Source organism: Oncorhynchus mykiss, chromosome 21 (genome assembly GCF_057628025.1).
Source record: "Oncorhynchus mykiss isolate SJ-2025 chromosome 21, ASM5762802v1, whole genome shotgun sequence".
Lineage (NCBI taxonomy): Eukaryota > Metazoa > Chordata > Actinopteri > Salmoniformes > Salmonidae > Oncorhynchus > Oncorhynchus mykiss.
The window spans coordinates 29,116,428-29,134,766 of NC_143042.1; the positions used below are offsets into that span (position 1 = coordinate 29,116,428).

At 46.1% G+C, this 18,339-nt stretch overlaps 1 protein-coding gene across 6 annotated transcripts in view; it reads left to right on the forward strand.

Moving 5' to 3' along the window:
• The window catches only part of sepsecs (Sep (O-phosphoserine) tRNA:Sec (selenocysteine) tRNA synthase), a 39,439-nt gene extending 35,854 nt beyond the window's left edge, over window positions 1–3,585 (forward strand). For all 6 annotated transcript variants that reach the window (XR_016490269.1, XM_090214353.1, XM_090214352.1 and 3 more), the window contains one exon: window positions 2,808–3,585. Coding sequence is in view for 5 of the 6 variants with exons in the window: in XM_090214352.1 (XP_090070478.1) it covers window positions 2,808–3,051 (244 nt within the window). In the remaining variant the exon portion in view is untranslated. The remainder of the gene's footprint in view (window positions 1–2,807) is intronic.
• Window positions 3,586–18,339: the final 14,754 nt, after the last annotated feature.

Genomic DNA, 18,339 nt, shown 5'->3' on the forward strand with positions numbered 1-18,339 from the left:
TCATGAATGGCCTGCTGTATTGAGTGGGCACAGGAGTAAATAACTATCATCCGCGTAGAGATTAATGTTACAGGTTTTATCAGATAGACTAATATTATTTATATAAATAGCGAAGAGAACAGGGCCCAAATTTTGACCCTGCGGCATACCTTCTGTATTATTGAGGAAACTGCATTTGATACCATCAGTAAGCACACATTGTGTCCTGTCCATTAAATTGTTTTTGAACCAATTGCAAGATGCCTAATCTAGGCCTATTTCAGACAACCTTTGAACAAGTATGAAATGGTCAACTGTATCAAACGCCTTTGACAGGTCAATAAATAAGGCTACACAATGATTTTTATGGTTGAAGTAATATAGCACATAATTTAAGATAAGAAGATGAAAAAAATATGCATATTAAAAAAAATAACAAGTACTGGTAGATAGAACAGTCCAAATAAACCAAGACAACGGCCATATTTGTAAATTAATAAAGAAAATACAATCCTCAACATGTCTCTTAATAATGTCTTGAAGTGACCAAAAAACACTTGGGAGTCTGATTTTAGGGTATTTTTGAATACATTCCAGTTATGGGCATGTAAAAACTAAAAGCTGTTTTACCTAGGTCAGTAGGGTCAAAGGTTTAAAAAACCAAACTATTTGCCATTCATGGGCGCGAGTGAGGTATTTCTTCTGTATGTCATGATCGATGTGAGTTAGTATGGTAGTTTCTGCAGGAGAGCTTTGTAAAATATATCCTGGTTTACAGTGGGGGCAGAAGAGTGAAGCACCGTGTCATCGGCATAAAAGTGTTGCTTACAGTTCTTCATTAAGGAACCAATATCGGTAATATAAAACGTGAACAGAACTGTCCCTAAAATGGACCCCTGAGGAACACCTTTTGTGTCCTCTAGGAATATTGATGTTTCAAATGTTATTAGTCATTTGGAATGTGCATGGTATACATGCAAGTTCCTTCTCGACAATGCAACCACAATTAAGATATAAATTAATATATTAATATATATTAACATAAAGTAAATGGCAGCAACTATACATTAAGATATATCCATCCGTAAGGTAGTTATTGACCATGCACATGCATTTCGATCAAGTCTACTAGAGGACAATCTACGCAGTAAAATCCACAGTACAATTTTTTTTTTTTTACATTTTTATCTTCAATAACATTATCAACAAAGAAAGCAGCTGAGATGGTATTATGTCCCTGTCTAAATCCTGATTTGATACAGTTGATGTCGGAAGTTTACATACACCTTAGCCAAATACATTTAATCCTAGTAAAAATTCCCTTCCACAACTTTGGAAGTATGCTTGAAAGACCCATTTGCGACCAAGCTTTAACTTTTGTCTTGAGATGTTGCTTCAATATATCCACATAATTTTCCTTCCTCATGATCTCATCTATTTTGTGAAGTGCACCAGACCCTCCTGCAGCAAAGCACCCCCAAAACATGATGCTGCCACCCTCGTGCTTCACGGTTGGGATGGTGTTCTTCGGCTTGCAAGCCTCCCCCTTTTTCCTCCATACATAACAATGGTCATTATGGCAAAACAGTTTTATTTTTGTTTCATCAGACCAGAGGACATTTCTCCAAAAAGTACAATCTTTTTCCCCATGTGCAGTTGCAAACCATAGTCTGGCTTTTTTTTTATATGGCGGTTTTGGAGCAGTAGTTTCTTCCTTGCTGAGTGGCCTTTTAGGTTATGTCGATTTTGGACTCGTTTGACTGTGGATATAGATACTGTTGTTCCTGTTTCCTCCTCATCTTCACAAGGTCCTTTGCTGTTGTTTTGGGATTGATTTGCACTTTTTACACCAAAGTACGTTCATCTCTAGGAGACAGAACACGTCTCTTTCCTGAGTGGTATGACGGATGCGTGGTCCCATGGTGTTTATACTTGAGTACTATTGTTTGTTCATATGAACGTGGTACCTTCAAGCGTTTGTAAATTGCTCCCAAGGATGAACCAGACTTGTGGAGGTCTACAATTATTTTTCTGAGGTCTTGGCTGATTTCTTTTGATTTTCCCATGATGTCAAGCAAAGAGGCAATGAGTTTGAAGGTAGGCCTTGAAATACATCCACAGATACACCTCCAATTGACTCAAATTATGTCAATTAGACTATCAGAAGCTTCTAAAGCCATGACATTTTCTGGAATTTTCAAAGCTGTTTAAAGGCACAGTCAACTTAGTGTATGTAAACTTCTGACCCACTGGAATTGTGATAGGATGAAATAATCTGTCTGTCTAAACAATTGTTGGAAAAATTACTTGTGTCATGCACAAAGTAGATGTTTTAACCGACTTACGAAAACTATAGTTTGTTAACAAGACATTTGTGGAGTGGTTGAAAAACTCGTTTAAATGACTCCAATGTAAGTGTATGTACTTCCGACTTCAACTGTATGTGTTCAGAATACAGTTCCTGGATAAGGAGGAATGAAGTTGAGTTTATGAAGAGTACATTCAATTGAGCACATTTTATGCATTTTTACCACAGGTTTACCCCCTATTTCCCTGGAAGTGAACACATTCATTTTCAATGTTTCAAAGAAATGAATCTGTCATACAATAATTGTATAGCCTAGTACAGCTGAAATAACATTTTCCCCTTTTCAGATATTCATTAGCTTTGCCTGTTTGTTCAAATAGGAAGCAATGTTGTAGTATGGGATAAATTTGCTATCCCTTTCTCTTTTGTGGGCGTTTCTTCCAAGCATCTTTTTAAACTTGCTTGTTTCAAGACAATTTCTGCATGCAGAAGGTGTGGTAATGGTAATGTCTGTTTTCAGGGTGGTTGCCCTTGGTAACAAACAGATGGTGAGCGGTCACATGTTCTGCGGCTTCATGTCCCACTCAGAGGCCTACCCACATCCCTATCTCAATGCCGCCTCGGCTGTTGGCATCACACGGGATGACGTGACACTCTGCATCAAAAGACTGGACAAGTGCCTGAAGAGCCTCAGGAAGGAAAGCAGTGCAAGAAGTGGTTCACCAATACCTCTCACAGGCCAGGAGGACCATGCTGGAGAGTGAATAAAAATATGTAGGGAAAAAGTGCTCATGTACTTTTTCAGATAGTAACATTTTATGCCTAGTGAAAATCTTCAATCCCCTTGCTTTCACATTTGTCATATTTTGCTGCCTGAAATGTGAATCTTAAAAAGGATTACAATTACAGAAATCTTCTCAAATTATAAAAAAAACAAAGTTGTATTAATTGCATAGGTCTTCACACCTCTTGCTGTGGCGTATCTAAGTAAGTTCAGGAGCAAATAAATGTGACACCTGTGGTGTGAAGACACTATGAGCTTAAACCTGAAATAATGATTGTTGGTCCATGGAAGTATAGGTCTTATAACATGTCACCATCATTAACACATGACAATACTGCATTCCAGCGGCACTGTGGAAAACAAGTTCTGTGTGACTAATGCTATTTGCTTGTACAGATTTATACTGATAAGTTATCCAATGTCTGTATGAATTGGTTGCATTCATTGAAGACTCCACTGATCATAATGACATTGAGGCAATAGTGTGGTCTATATAAAGTACCTTGTGAAAGTATTCACGCCCCTTGACTTTTTCCACATTTTCTTGTTACAGCATGAATTTCAAATGGATGTAAAACATTTTGTCACTAGTCTACACACAATACCCCATAATGTCAAAGTGGAATTATGTTTTTAGATATGTTTACAAATGTAATAAAAAATGAAAGGGTTGAGCCAATAAGTTTAACCCCTTTGTTAGGGCAAGCCTAAATACTTACCCAGAAAGACTCACAGCTGTAATTGCTGCCAAAAGTGATTCTAACATATCGTCTCGGGTGTGAATACTTACACTAAATAGCCAAAAGTATGTTGAACATCTCATTCCAAAATCATGGGCATTAATATGGAGTTGGTCCCCCTTTTCTGCTTTAACAGCCTCCACTTTTCTGGGAAGACTTTCCACTATACAGTGGGGCAAAAAAGTATTTAGTCAGCCACCAATTGTGCAAGTTCTCCCACTTAAAAAGATGAGAGAGGCCTGTAATTTTCATCATAGGTACACTTCAACTATGACAGACAAAAGGAGAAGAAAAAAATCCAGAAAATCACATTGTAGGATTTTTAATGAATTTATTTGCAAATTATGGTGGAAAATAAGTATTTGGTCAATAACAAAAGTTTATCTCAATACTTTGTTACAGTGCCTTGCGAAAGTATTCGGCCCCCTTGAACTTTGCGACCTTTTGCCACATTTCAGGCTTCAAACAAAAAGATATAAAACTGTATTTTTTTGTGAAGAATCAACAACAAGTGGGACACAATCATGAAGTGGAACGACATTTATAGGATATTTCAAACTTTTTTAACAAATCAAAAACTGAAAAATTGGGCGTGCAAAATTATTCAGCCCCCTTAAGTTAATACTTTGTAGCGCCACCTTTTGCTGCGATTACAGCTGTAAGTCGCTTGGGGTATGTCTCTATCAGTTTTGCACATCGAGAGACTGACATTTTTTCCCATTCCTCCTTGCAAAACAGCTCGAGCTCAGTGAGGTTGGATGGAGAGCATTTGTGAACAGCAGTTTTCAGTTCTTTCCACAGATTCTCGATTGGATTCAGGTCTGGACTTTGACTTGGCCATTCTAACACCTGGATATGTTTATTTTTGAACCATTCCATTGTAGATTTTGCTTTATGTTTTGGATCATTGTCTTGTAGGAAGACAAATCTCCGTCCCAGTCTCAGGTCTTTTGCAGACTCCATCAGGTTTTCTTCCAGAATGGTCCTGTATTTGGCTCCATCCATCTTTCCATCAATTTTAACCATCTTCCCTGTCCCTGCTGAAGAAAAGCAGGCCCAAACCATGATGCTGCCACCACCATGTTTGACAGTTAGGATGGTGTGTTCAGCTGTGTTGCTTTTACGCCAAACATAACGTTTTGCATTGTTGCCAAAAAGTTCAATTTTGGTTTCATCTGACCAGAGCACCTTCTTCCACATGTTTGGTGTGTCTCCCAGGTGGCTTGTGGCAAACTTTAAACAACACTTTTTATGGATATCTTTAAGAAATGGCTTTCTTCTTGCCACTCTTCCATAAAGGCCAGATTTGTATACGACTATACGACTGATTGTTGTCCTATGGACAGAGTCTCCCACCTCAGCTGTAGATCTCTGCAGTACATCCAGAGTGATCATGGGCCTCTTGGCTGCATCTCTGATCAGTCTTCTCCTTGTATGAGCTGAAAGTTTAGAGGGACGGCCAGGTCTTGGTAGATTTGCAGTGGTCTGATACTCCTTCCATTTCAATATTATCGCTTGCACAGTGCTCCTTGGGATGTTTAAAGCTTGGGAAATCTTTTTGTATCCAAATCCGGCTTTAAACTTCTTCACAGTATCTCGGACCTGCCTGGTGTGTTCCTTGTTCTTCATGATGCTCTCTGCGCTTTTAACGGACCTCTGAGACTATCACAGTGCAGGTGCATTTATACGGAGACTTGATTACACACAGGTGGATTGTATTTATCATCATTAGTCATTTAGGTCAACATTGGATCATTCAGAGATCCTCACTGAATTTCTGGAGAGAGTTTGCTGCACTGAAAGTAAAGGGGCTGAATAATTTTGCACGCCCAATTTTTCAGTTTTTGATTTGTTAAAAAAGTTTGAAATATCCAATAAATGTCGTTCCACTTCATGATTGTGTCCCACTTGTTGTTGATTCTTCACAAAAAAATACAGTTTTATATCTTTATGTTTGAAGCCTGAAATGTGGCAAAAGGTCGCAAAGTTCAAGGGGGCCGAATACTTTCGCAAGGCACTGTATATACCCTTTGTTGGCAATGACAGAGGTCAAACGTTTTCTGTAAGTCTTCACAAGGTTTTCACACACTGTTGCTGGTATTTTGGCCCATTCCTCTATGCAGATCTCTAGAGCAGTGATGTTTTGGGGCTGTTGCAGGGCAACACAGACTTTCAACTCCCTCCAAAGATTTTCTATGGGGTTGAGATCTGGAGACTGGCTAGGCCACTCCAGGACCTTGAAATGCTTCTTACGAAGCCACTCCTTCGTTGCCCGAGCGGTGTGTTAGGGATCATTGTCATGCTGAAAGACCCAGCCACGTTTCATCTTCAATTCCCTTGCTGATGGAAGGAGGTTTTCACTCAAAATCTCACAATACATGGCCCCATTCATTCTTTCCTTTACACGGATCAGTCGTCCTGGTCCCTTTGCAGAAAAAAAGCCCCAAAGCATGATGTTTCCACCCCCATGCTTCACAGGAGGTATGGTGTTCTTTGGATGCAACTCAGCATTCTTTGACCTCCAAACACGACGAGTTGAGTTTTTACCAAAAAGTTATTTTGGTTTCATCTGACCATATGACATTCTCCCAATTTTCTTCTGGATCATCCAAATGCTCTCTAGCAAACTTCAGACGGGCCTGAACATGTACTGGCTTAAGCAGGGGGACACGTCTGGCACTGCAGGATTTTAGTCCCTGGCGGCGTACTGTGTTACTAATGGTAGGCTTTGTCACTTTGGTCCCAGCTCTCTGCAGGTCATTCACTAGGAACCCCCGTGTGGTTCTAGGATTTTTGCTCACCGCTCTTGTGATCATTTTGACCCCACGGGGTAAGATCTTGCGTGGAGCCCCAGATCGAGGGAGATTATCAGCTGTCTTGTTTGTCTTCCATTTCCTAATAATTGCTCCCACAGCTGATTTCTTCAAACCAAGCTGCTTACCTATTGCAGGTTCAGTCTTCCCAGCCTGGTGCAGGTCTACAATTTTGTTTCTGGTGTCCTTTGACAGCTCTTTGGTCTTGGCCATAGTGGAGTTTGGAGTGTGACTGTTTAAGGTTGTGGACAGGTGTCTTTTATACTGATTCAAGTTCAAACAGGTGCCATTAATACAGGTAACGAGTGGAGGACAGAGGAGCTTCTTAAAGAAGAAGTTACAGGTCTGTGAGAGCCAGAAATCTTGCTTGTTTGTAGGTGACCAAATTCTTATTTTCCACCATCATTTGCAAATAAATTCATTAAAAATCCTACAATGTTATATTCTGGATTTTTTTTTTCCTTTTGTCTGTCATAGTTGAAGTGTACCTATGATGAAAATTACAGGCCTCTGTCATCTATTTAAGTGGGAGCACAATTGGTGGCTGACTGAATACTTTTTTGCCCCACTGTATGTTGGGACATTGCTGAAGGGACTTGCTTCCATTCAGCCACAAGAGCATTAGTGAGGTCGGGCACTGATGTTGAGTGATTAGGCCTGGCTCGCAGTCGGCATTCCAATTCATCCCATAGGTGTTCCATGGGGTTGAGGTCAAGGCTTTGTGCAGGCCAGTCAAGTTCTTCCAAACGAATCTCGTATGGACTTTGCTTTGTGCACGGGGGCATTGTCATGCTGAAACAGGAAAGGGCCTTCCCCAAACTATTGCCACAAAGTTGGAAGCACAGAATCATCTAGAATGTCATTGTATGGTGTAGCATTAAGATTTCCCTTCACTGGAACTAAGAGACCTAGCCCGAACCATGAAAAACAGCCCCAGACAATTATTCCTCCTCCACCAAACTTTACATTTGGCACTTGCATTGGGGCAGGTAGCGTTCTCCTGGCATCCGCCAAACCCAGATTCATCAGTCGGACTGCCAGACGGAGAAGCGTGATTCATCACTCCAAAGATTTTAGGTTTGTGTACGGCTGCTCGGCTTTGAAAACCAGACAAACAGTTATTGTGCTGATGTTGCTTCCAGAGGCAGTTTGGAACCCGGTAGTGAGTGTTGCAACCGAGGACAGACGTTTTTTACAAACTCAACAAAAAAAGAAACGTCCCTTTTTTAGGACCATGTCTTTCAAAGAAAATTCGTAAAAATCCAAATTACTTCACAGATCTTCATTGTAAAGGGTTTAAACACTGTTTCCCATGCTTGTTCAATGAATCATAAACAATTAATGAACATGCACCTGTGGAACGGTCGTTAAGACAGGAACAGCTACCAGACGGTAGGCAATTAAGGTCACAGTTATGAAAACTTAGGACACTCGAGGCCTATCTACTGACATCCTCCTTCCTCATGTGGTACCCTTTCTGCAGGCTAATCCTGACATGACCCTCCAGCATGACAATGCCACCAGCCATACTGCTTGTTCTGTGTGTGATTTCCTGCAAGACAGGAATGTCAGTGTTCTGCCATGGCCAACGAAAAGCCCAGATCTCAATCCCATTGAGCACGTCTGGGACCTGTTGGATTGGAGTGTGAGGGCTAGGGCCAATCTCCTCAGAAATGTCTGGGAACTTGCAGGTGCCTTGATGGAAGAGTGGGGTAACATCTCACAGCAAGAACTGGCAAATCTGGTGCAGTCCATGAGGAGGAGATGCACTGCAGTGCTTAATGCAGTTGGTGGGCAATCTGTAGAGCCAATTGGAAGCTGGGGATGATTAGGCGGCCATGATGGTCAGATTGAGAATTTAGCCGGGACACCAGAGTTAACACCCTTACTCTTACGATAAGTGCCATGGGATCTTTAGTGATCACAGAGAGTCAAGACACCCGTTTAACAACCCATCCAAAAAGCGGCACCCTACACAGGGCAATCATTGCCATGGGACATTTTAATTTTTACCAAAGGAAAGAGTGCTTTCTACTGGCCCTCCAACACAATTTATAGCGCATCTGGTCTCCCATCCAGGGACTGACCAGGAACAACTTTGCTTAGCTTCAGAAGCAAGCCAGCAGTGGGATGCAGGATGGTATGCTGCTTTCTCTGAACAAGAATGAAAACAATAACATACATTTTTGTGAGGGGCAGCATTTCAGGTAGTACTATGGGATGTTTTCACACAGAACATTTCATTTTAAAGAGATACAACCAACCATAGAGGACTCATCTTTATATCTGTGCCATTATAGCATCTGTGACAGCATGGGCAGCGCTGTTGAGGATATCTCCATTTTGAAATAGTTAATTTTGCAGGTAAATACAGGCAAATATATTGATAAGTCACCTTGTCCTAGAGAGATTTACACAGTTATCAAAACGTCCCGTCAGTGTGACCTCTAGGTTTTATGGGTATTATGACCCATACTGTGGTACTCTATACCCATAAAACCTAGCGGTCAAACGGAAATGGTTCCAATAATTTTTCCACCATTGATTTTTCCCATAGGGGACAAGAGAAACACTTAAAATAAGGGCTGTTACACTGGCATGATGTTTTGATAACTGTGTAAACAGTGGTTTAAGGTACTTAAGTAAAAATACTTTAAAGTGCTACTTAAGTAGTTTTTTGGAGGTATCTGTACTTAACTATTTATATTTTTGACTACTTTTACTTCAGAAAATATTGTACTTTTTACTCCATACATTTTCCTTGACACCCAAAAGTACTTGTTACATTTTGAATGCTCAGCAGCACAGGAAAATAGTCAAATTCACACACATATCAACCGAACATCCCTGGTCATCCCTACTGCCTCTGTTCTGGCGGACTCACTAATAACAAATTATTGGTTTGTAAATTATGTCTGAGTGTTGGAGTGTGCCCCTGGCTTTCCGTAAATAAAAAAATTTAAAAAATGGAAAATGGTGCCATCTGGTTTGCTTAATATAAGGAATTTGAAATTATTTCTACTTTTACTTTTGATACTTAATTAAGTATATTTGAAAACAAATACTTTGTAGACTTTTACTCAAGTAGAATTTTACCGGGTGACTTTTACATTTACTATTATTTATTTATTATTTATTTGATTTACCTTTATTTAACCAGGTAGGCAAGTTGAGAACAAGTTCTCATTTACAATTGCGACCTGGCCAAGATAAAGCAAAGCAGTTCGACAGATACAACGACACAGAGTTACACATGGAGTAAAACAAACATACAGTCAATAATACAGTATAAACAAGTCTAAATACAATGTGAGCAAATAAGGTGAGAAGGGAGGTAAAGGCAAAAAAGGCCATGGTGGCAAGGTAAATACAATATAGCAAGTAAAACACTGGAATGGTAGTTTTGCAATGGAAGAATGTGCAAAGTAGAAATAAAAATAATGGGGTGCAAAGGAGCAAAATAAATAAATACATTAAATACAGTTGGGAAAGAGGTAGTTGTTTGGGCTAAATTATAGGTGGGCTATGTACAGGTGCAGTAATCTGTGAGCTGCTCTGACAGTTGGTGCTTAAAGCTAGTGAGGGAGATAAGTGTTTCCAGTTTCAGAGATTTTTGTAGTTCGTTCCTGTCATTGGCAGCAGAGAACTGTAAAGAGAGGCGGCCAAAGAAAGAATTGGTTTTGGGGGTGACTAGAGAGATATACCTGCTGGAGCGTGTGCTACAGGTGGGAGATGCTATGGTGACCAGCGAGCTGAGATAAGGGGGGACTTTACCTAGCAGGGTCTTGTAGATGACATGGAGCCAGTGGGTTTGGCGACGAGTATGAAGCGAGGGCCAGCCAACGAGAGCGTACAGGTCGCAATGGTGGGTAGTATATGGGGCTTTGGTGACAAAACGGATTGCACTGTGATAGACTGCATCCAATTTGTTGAGTAGGGTATTGGAGGCTATTTTGTAAATGACATCGCCAAAGTCGAGGATTGGTAGGATGGTCAGTTTTACAAGGGTATGTTTGGCAGCATGAGTGAAGGATGCCAATTCTAGATTTAACTTTGGATTGGAGATGTTTGATATGGGTCTGGAAGGAGAGTTTACAGTCTAACCAGGCACCTACGTATTTGTAGTTGTCCACGTATTCTAAGTCAGAGCCGTCCAGAGTAGTGATGTTGGACAGGCGGGTAGTTGCAGGTAGCGATCGGTTGAAGAGCATGCATTTAGTTTTACTTGTATTTAAGAGCAATTGGAGGCCACGGAAGGAGAGTTGTATGGCATTGAAGCTTGCCTGGAGGGTTGTTAACACAGTGTCCAAAGAAGGGCCGGAAGTATACAGAATGGTGTTGTCTGCGTAGAGGTGGATCAGAGACTCACCAGCAGCAAGAGCGACCTCATTGATGTATACAGAGAAGAGAGTCGGTCCAAGAATTGAACCCTGTGGCACCCCCATAGAGACTGCCAGAGGTCCGGACAACAGACCCTCCGATTTGACACACTGAACTCTATCAGAGAAGTAGTTGGTGAACCAGGCGAGGCAATCATTTGAGAAACCAAGGCTGTCGAGTCTGCCGATGAGGATGTGGTGATTGACAGAGTCGAAAGCCTTGGCCAGATCAATGAATACGGCTGCACAGTAATGTTTCTTATCGATGGCGGTTAAGATATCGTTTAGGACCTTGAGCGTGGCTGAGGTGCACCCATGACCAGCTCTGAAACCAGATTGCATAGCAGAGAAGGTATGGTGAGATTCGAAATGGTCGGTAATCTGTTTGTTGACTTGACTTTCGAAGACCTTAGAAAGGCATGGTAGGATAGATATAGGTCTGTAGCAGTTTGGGTCAAGAGTGTCCCCCCCTTTGAAGAGGGGGATGACCGCAGCTGCTTTCCAATCTTTGGGAAGACATTAAGGTATCTTTACCTTTTCTCAAATATGACAGTTGGGTACTTTTTCCACTACGTGTAAATCTCTCTACGACAAGATGACTTATCAATATATTTGCCTGTATTTACCCCCTAAAAATGAAATGATAATTAGCTGCTAATGTGGTTATCATAAATAACTACAAATTCCATGATGATCTGGGCAAGACTGCTGAAACGAAGCAAAGGTAAGAATATGTGTATTAACTATCTAATGTTATCTAAATGTAGTGAATAAATTGGCAACATTTCTTTAAACGGACTGTTAACTGTCTTGTTCAAGTTTTAAATTGATACAATACCTGTAAACAAAGGTGTCAGCTAGAGATGACGTGGAGGAGTTTGCAGGGATTTGTCATTTTGCACGGTCTACTTTGATGCCATAAGGGGGAAAAGAGGGAAACTCATTCGGTTCATAAAATGTATAGCTGTGTAACGGCGTTCGTCTGTAGGAGGAGGAGAAGTGGACCAAAGCGCAGCGTGGTGGTTATTCATGTTCTTTAATGAATGAATGACGATACATGAAATAACTAAATGAATACGAAAACAACAAACGGAACGTGAAACCTAATACAGCCTATCTGGTGAACACTACACAAAGACAGGAACAATCACCCACAAACACACAGTGAAACCCAGGCTACCTAAGTATGATTCTCAATCAGAGACAACTAATGACACCTGCCTCTGATTGAGAACCATACTAGGCCGAAAACATAGAAATGCCCCAAAACATAGAAAAACAAACATAGACTGCCCACCCAACTCACGCCCTGACCATACTAAATAAATACAAAACAACAGAAATAGAGGTCAGAACGTGACAGTACCCCCCCCCCAAAGGTGCGGACTCCGGCCGCAAAACCTTGACCTATAGGGGAGGGTCTGGGTGGGCGTCTGTCCGCGGTGGCGGCTCTGGCGCAGGACGCGGACCCCACTTCACCATTGTCTTAGTCCGCCTTATTGTCCGCCTCCCTGGCTTACTCACCATGGCCACCCCTCTCAATGACCCCACTGGACAGAGGGGCTGCTCGGGACAGAGGGGCAGCTCGGGACAGAGGTGAAGCAGCTGCTCGGGACAGAGGGACAACTGCTCGGGACAGAGGGGCAGCTGCTCGGGACAGAGGGGCGATAGCAGCTCGGGACAGAGGGGCGATAGCAGCTCGGGACAGAGGGGCGATAGCAGCTCGGGACAGAGGGGCGGCAGCTGCTCGGGACAGAGGGGCAGCTGCTCGGGACAGAGGGACAGCTGCTCGGGACAGAGGGACAGCTGCTCGGGACAGAGGGACAGCTGCTCGGGACAGAGGGGCGGCAGCAGCTTGGGACAGAGGGGCGACAGCTGCTCTGGACAGAGGGGCAGCTGCTCGGGCGGCCCCTGGCTGACTGACGGCACTGGCGGCCCCTGGCTTACTGGCGGCCCCTGGCTGACTGGCGGCACTGGCGGCCCCTGGCTTACTGGCGGCCCCTGGCTTACTGGCGGCCCCTGGCTGACTGGCGGCACTGGCGGCCCCTGGCTGACTGGCGGCACTGGCGGCCCCTGGCTGACAGGCGGCACTGGCGGCCCCTGGCTGACGGGCGGCACTGGCGGCCCCTGGCTGACGGGCGGCACTGGCGGCCCCTGGCTGACGGGCGGCACTGGCGGCTCCTGGCAGACGGGCGGCACTGGCGGCTCCTGGCAGACGGGCGGCACTGGCGGCTCCTGGCAGACGGGCGGCACTGGCGGCTCCTGGCAGACGGGCGGCGCTGGGCAGACGGGCAGCACTGGCGGCGCTGGGCAGACAGGCAGCACTGGCGGCGCTGGGCAGACGGGCGGCACTGGCGGCGCTGGGCAGACGGGCGGCACTGGCGGCGCTGGGCAGACGGGCAGCACTGGCGGCGCTGGGCAGACGGGCGGCACTGGCGGCGCTGGGCAGACGGGCGGCACTGGCGGCGCTGGGCAGACGGGCGGCGCTGGCGGCGTTGGGCAGACGGGCGGCGCTGGCGGCGCTGGGCAGACGGGAAGCTCCGGCAACGCTGGGCTGAGTAGCTCTCCTAGCGCCGAACAGGCGGGAGACTCCGGCAGCGCTGGAGAGGAGGAAGGCTCTGGTAGCGCCGGAGAGGCGGGAGACTCCGGCAGCGCTGGAGAGGAGAGAGCCCCTGCAAGGATGGGCCGGAGAGACAGCCTGGTACGGGGAGCTGCCACCGGAGGGCTGGTGCGTGGAGGTGGTGACGGATAGACCGGGCCGTGCAGGCGCACTGGAGCTCTTGAGCACCGAGCCTGCCCAACCTTACCCGGTTGAATGGTCCCGGTCGCCCTGCCAGTGCGGCGAGGTGGAATAGCCCGCACTGGGCTATGCAGGCGAACCGGGGACACCGTGCGCAAGGCTGGTGCCATGTAAGCCGGCCCAAGGAGACGCACTGGAGACCAGATGCGTAGAGCCGGCTTCATGGCACTTGGCTCGATGCCCACTCTAGCCCGGCCGATACGTGGAGCTGGAATGTACCGCACCGGGCTGTGCACCCGCACTGGGGACACCGTGCGCTCCACAGCATAACACGGTGCCTGCCCGGTCTCTCCAGCCCCCCGGTAACCACAGGAAGTTGGCTCAGGTCTCCTACCTGGCGTAGCCATACTCCCTGTTAGCCCCCCCCCAATAAATTTTTGGGGCTGACTCCCGGGCTTCCATCCACGACGCCGCGCTGCCTCCTCATACCAGCGCCTCTCCGCTTTCGCCGCCTCCAGTTCTTCTTTGGGACGGCGATATTCTCCTGGCTGAGCCCAGGGTCCTCTTCCGTCTAATTCCTCCTCCCATGTCCATACCTCCTCGCGCTGCTCCTGCTGCTGCTTTCTCCGTTGCCCATTACCACACCGCTTGGTCCTGTTGTGGTGGGTGATTCTGTATGTTGATGGCTTGTTTCAGCACAGTCCATATGATTAGCTTCACGGTTGTTATTTTGTTTACTGGTTTTGTATAGTTTTCAGTGTTCACTACTTTCTTTATTAAAGATTGACCATGGACACTTACCACGCCGCGTATTGGTCCTCAGATCCATCTCGCCTCTCCTCTTCAGATGAAGAGGAGGACGGCCGTGACAGAATCACCCACCAACCAAGGACCAAGCGGCGTGGTAGAAAACAGCGACGACAGCAGCAGCAGCAGCAACAACAGCGGCCGGTATCACAGGACTCCTGGACATGGGAGGAGATACTGAACGGAGAGGGACCCTGGGCACAGACTGGGGAATATCGCCGCCCCAAAGCAGAGCTGGAGGCAGCGAAAGCTGAGCGGCGGCGATATGAGGAGGCAGCACGGCAGTGCGACAGGTACGAGAGACAGCCCCAAAAATGTTTTGGGTGGGGGCACACGAGGGGTGGAGCTAAGCCAGGTAGCAGACCTGCGCTCACTCCTTGTGCTTATTATAAGCAGCGTGATACTGGGCAGGCACCGTGTTATGCGGTTAAGCGCACGGTGTCGCCAGTACGTGTCCATAGCCCGGTGCGCTATAGGACAGCCCCCCGAGAGTGTCATGCGAGTGCGGGCACCGAGCCAGGGCGTATGGTGCCTGCTCAGCGGGTCTGGTCGCCGGTACGCAGTTTTGGTCCAGGGTATCCTGCGCCGGCTCTGCGTGCTGTGTCTCCGGGGCGCTGGGAGGGTGCAGTGCGTCCTCTGCCTGCGCTCCGCTCGTGCCGGGCGAATGTGGGAGTGGAGCCTAAGGGAGAGGTGCGTGTAGTAAGCACTAGATCTCCCGTGCTTACCCACAGCCCGGTTCAACCTGTGCCTGCACTCTGGAGGGTCCGGGCTAGAGTGGTTATCCAGCCTGGGGAGGTGGTGCCAAGGTTGCGCACCAGAGCTCCAGTGCTCCCCCACAGCCCGGTCCTTCAGGTGCCTCCTCCTAACCCCAAGCCTCCTGAAGGGCTCCCCAGCCTGGTGGTTCCTGTGGCAGCCCCACGCACCAGGCTGTCTCTCTGTCTCCTCCCTGCAGGTGGTCCCGCCTGTCCGGCGCCGCTGCCGGAGTCTCCCGCCTGTCCGGCGCCGCTGCCGGAGTCTCCCGCCTGTCCGGCGCCGCTGCCGGAGTCTCCCGCCTGTCCGGCGCCGCTGCCGGAGTCTCCCGCCTGTCCGGCGCCGCTGCCGGAGTCTCCCGCCTGTCCGGCGCCGCTGCCGGAGCCTCCCGCCTGTCCGGCGCCTCTGCCGGAGCCTCCCGCCTGTCCGGTGCCGCTGCCGGAGCCTTCCGCCTGTCCGGCGCCGCTGCCGGAGCCTCCCGCCTGTCCGGCGCCGCTGCCGGAGCCTCCCGCCTGTCCGGAGCCTCCCGCCTGTCCGGAGCCTCCCGCCTGTCCGGAGCCTCCCGCCTGTCCGGCGCCTCTGCCGGAGCCTCCCGCCTGTCCGGCGCCTCTGCCGGAGCCCCTCTGTCCCGAGCAGCTGCCCCTCTGTCCCGAGCAGCTGCCCCTCTGTCCCGAGCAGCTGCCCCACCTCTGTCCCGAGCTGTCCCTCTGTCCCGAGCAGCTGCCCCACCTCTGTCCCGAGCTGCCCCTCTGTCCCGAGCAGCTGCCCCACCTCTGTCCCGAGCTGCCCCTCTGTCCCAAGCAGCCCCTCTGTCCAGTGGGGTCATTAAGTAGGGTGGGTGATTGTCTATGTTGATGGCTTGTTTCAGCACAGTCCATATGATTAGCTTCACGGTTGTTATTTTGTTTACTGGTTTTGTATAGTTTTCAGTGTTCACTACTTTCTTTATTAAAGATTGACCATGGACACTTACCACGCCGCGTATTGGTCCTCAGATCCATCTCGCCTCTCCTCTTCAGATGAAGAGGAGGACGGCCGTGACAAGCTGGGGAGGTGACAACTACAAGAGGGTGGGGACCAAAAGGAGGGAAGAGTATAAGATGTTTTGTGAACTTTCTAAATGTATGCACACAGTTGACTGTATCCTTGGTATTAAACACTTGAAACTTCTCTTGAGATTTTGGTCTTAATTCCTTATTGCAAAGAGGTTGCAATAGCATTTTTCTTTTTAACACATGGTTATCAAAACGTCACGCCAAGGTAAGCCTACACGAAACAGCCCTTATTTTAAGTGTTTCTAAAATCCCCAAGTAAAATAATGAATGGTGGAAAAACTATTGGAACCATTTCTGTTTGACTGCTAGGTTTTATGGGTATTATGACACCTCCAATGTGGGGCTCTATGGTCTATGCTAAAATGGCCTCTATCATGCTCTATGGATACAACCTAATAATACCAGGTGGGTACAGTAAATCAATTACCTTGGCTAGTATTTCAACCAGTCTGTAAAGAAGCATGTAAACACTTTGTTACTTTAGTAATGTGGAAGACATTGAAAGCTTTTGCATACGTAATTTCTGTGTTCAATATTTGCAATTACAATCCTTGCCAAACCTTTCAAAGGGAACATTATGCCATAGACATGTCAGAAAACCATAGTGATATGCAAAAATTGTTTACTCAGTGGTTTAACATGGAGGAATTTCCTTTATCTGCCACAATTGTGAGATTCCTTCTACTTTTGTCCAATAAATTCAATAACTTTTTGTTGCCACTGGATTTCAAATAATCAAACAGATTGGATAATGTAAAAAACAACTGTTTTAATTTGAAATGTTTTCTGCTGGACATAAATACTTTGGAATGAGATACAGTGTACATCCAAACATAATCCCATTCAGATCACATGCCTCTGATGTAAACGTCATGCATGTGCAAATGTAAATCTTAGGAAGTCTATCTGCCACTATAGTTTCATTTAAAGAAGCACTTAAAGAAGCAATATCCCACATATAAATACAGTAATGTACACATGCTTAAGGGTAAACTAATATGTTTTGACCAATATTTTCAAAAACTTAATGGAGTAGGCCATTCAAGGAGTTGGTCTAATGGTTCCTTCTGATGAGAAATAGACAAGCTTGTGTATTGTGTGAAGGCGTTAGGCGCACACTTCTGTCCAGGTGTTACTTATGCCTGCCAGATCGTACAACGCCTGGATAGGTATTTTGCGTATCAGCTAACCATATCATATATTATAGCAATATGTCCGTCAGTGAAACAGTCGATGACATGGCACGCAACCATTGGTTGATGCATGCAACATCTGAGCTGGAGAACGCGATCATCAAATCATGTATTGCTTGAGTGGACTTTATGCAAACTGGAAACCACATATCCTGAGGCTGCATTTATTGTAGCTGGGGATTTTAACAAAGCAAATTTGAAGAAAATGCTACCGAAGTTCTAACAACACAGACTGCAGTACTCGTGCTGCTAAAACACTTGACCACTGATACTCCAACTTCCGGGATGCCTACAAGGCCCTCCCTTCGGCAGATCATACCACGACTCCATATTAGCTCCTCCTTTCCTATAGGCAGAAACTCAAACAGGAAGTACCCATGCTAAGGACTATTCAACGCTGGTCTGACCAATCGGAATCCGCGCTTCAAGATTGTTTTGATTATGTGGACCGGGATATGTTCCGGGTAGCCTCTGACAATAACATAGACAAATACACTGATACGGTGACTGAGTTTATCAGGAAATGTGTAGGAAGAAGAATTATAGTAGACGGTTTGTGTTCGAAAGTGATTGATGACCTGTTTTATGTGTCACGTGGTTATGCCCATTTATAAACATCTGGTCCGGATGTTCTCACGTTATCGAGTGAGTGCTTATGTAACCTGATAGTGGAGCTGTTTGGGTAAAGCCTGTGTTTGCACTAAAGCTGTCCTGGTGAATGTTGTGTAGTGACCTTGTTGAACTGTGGAATGTGTTTGAACATTTGAAAGAGTTGTGAATTAGTTTTTTTG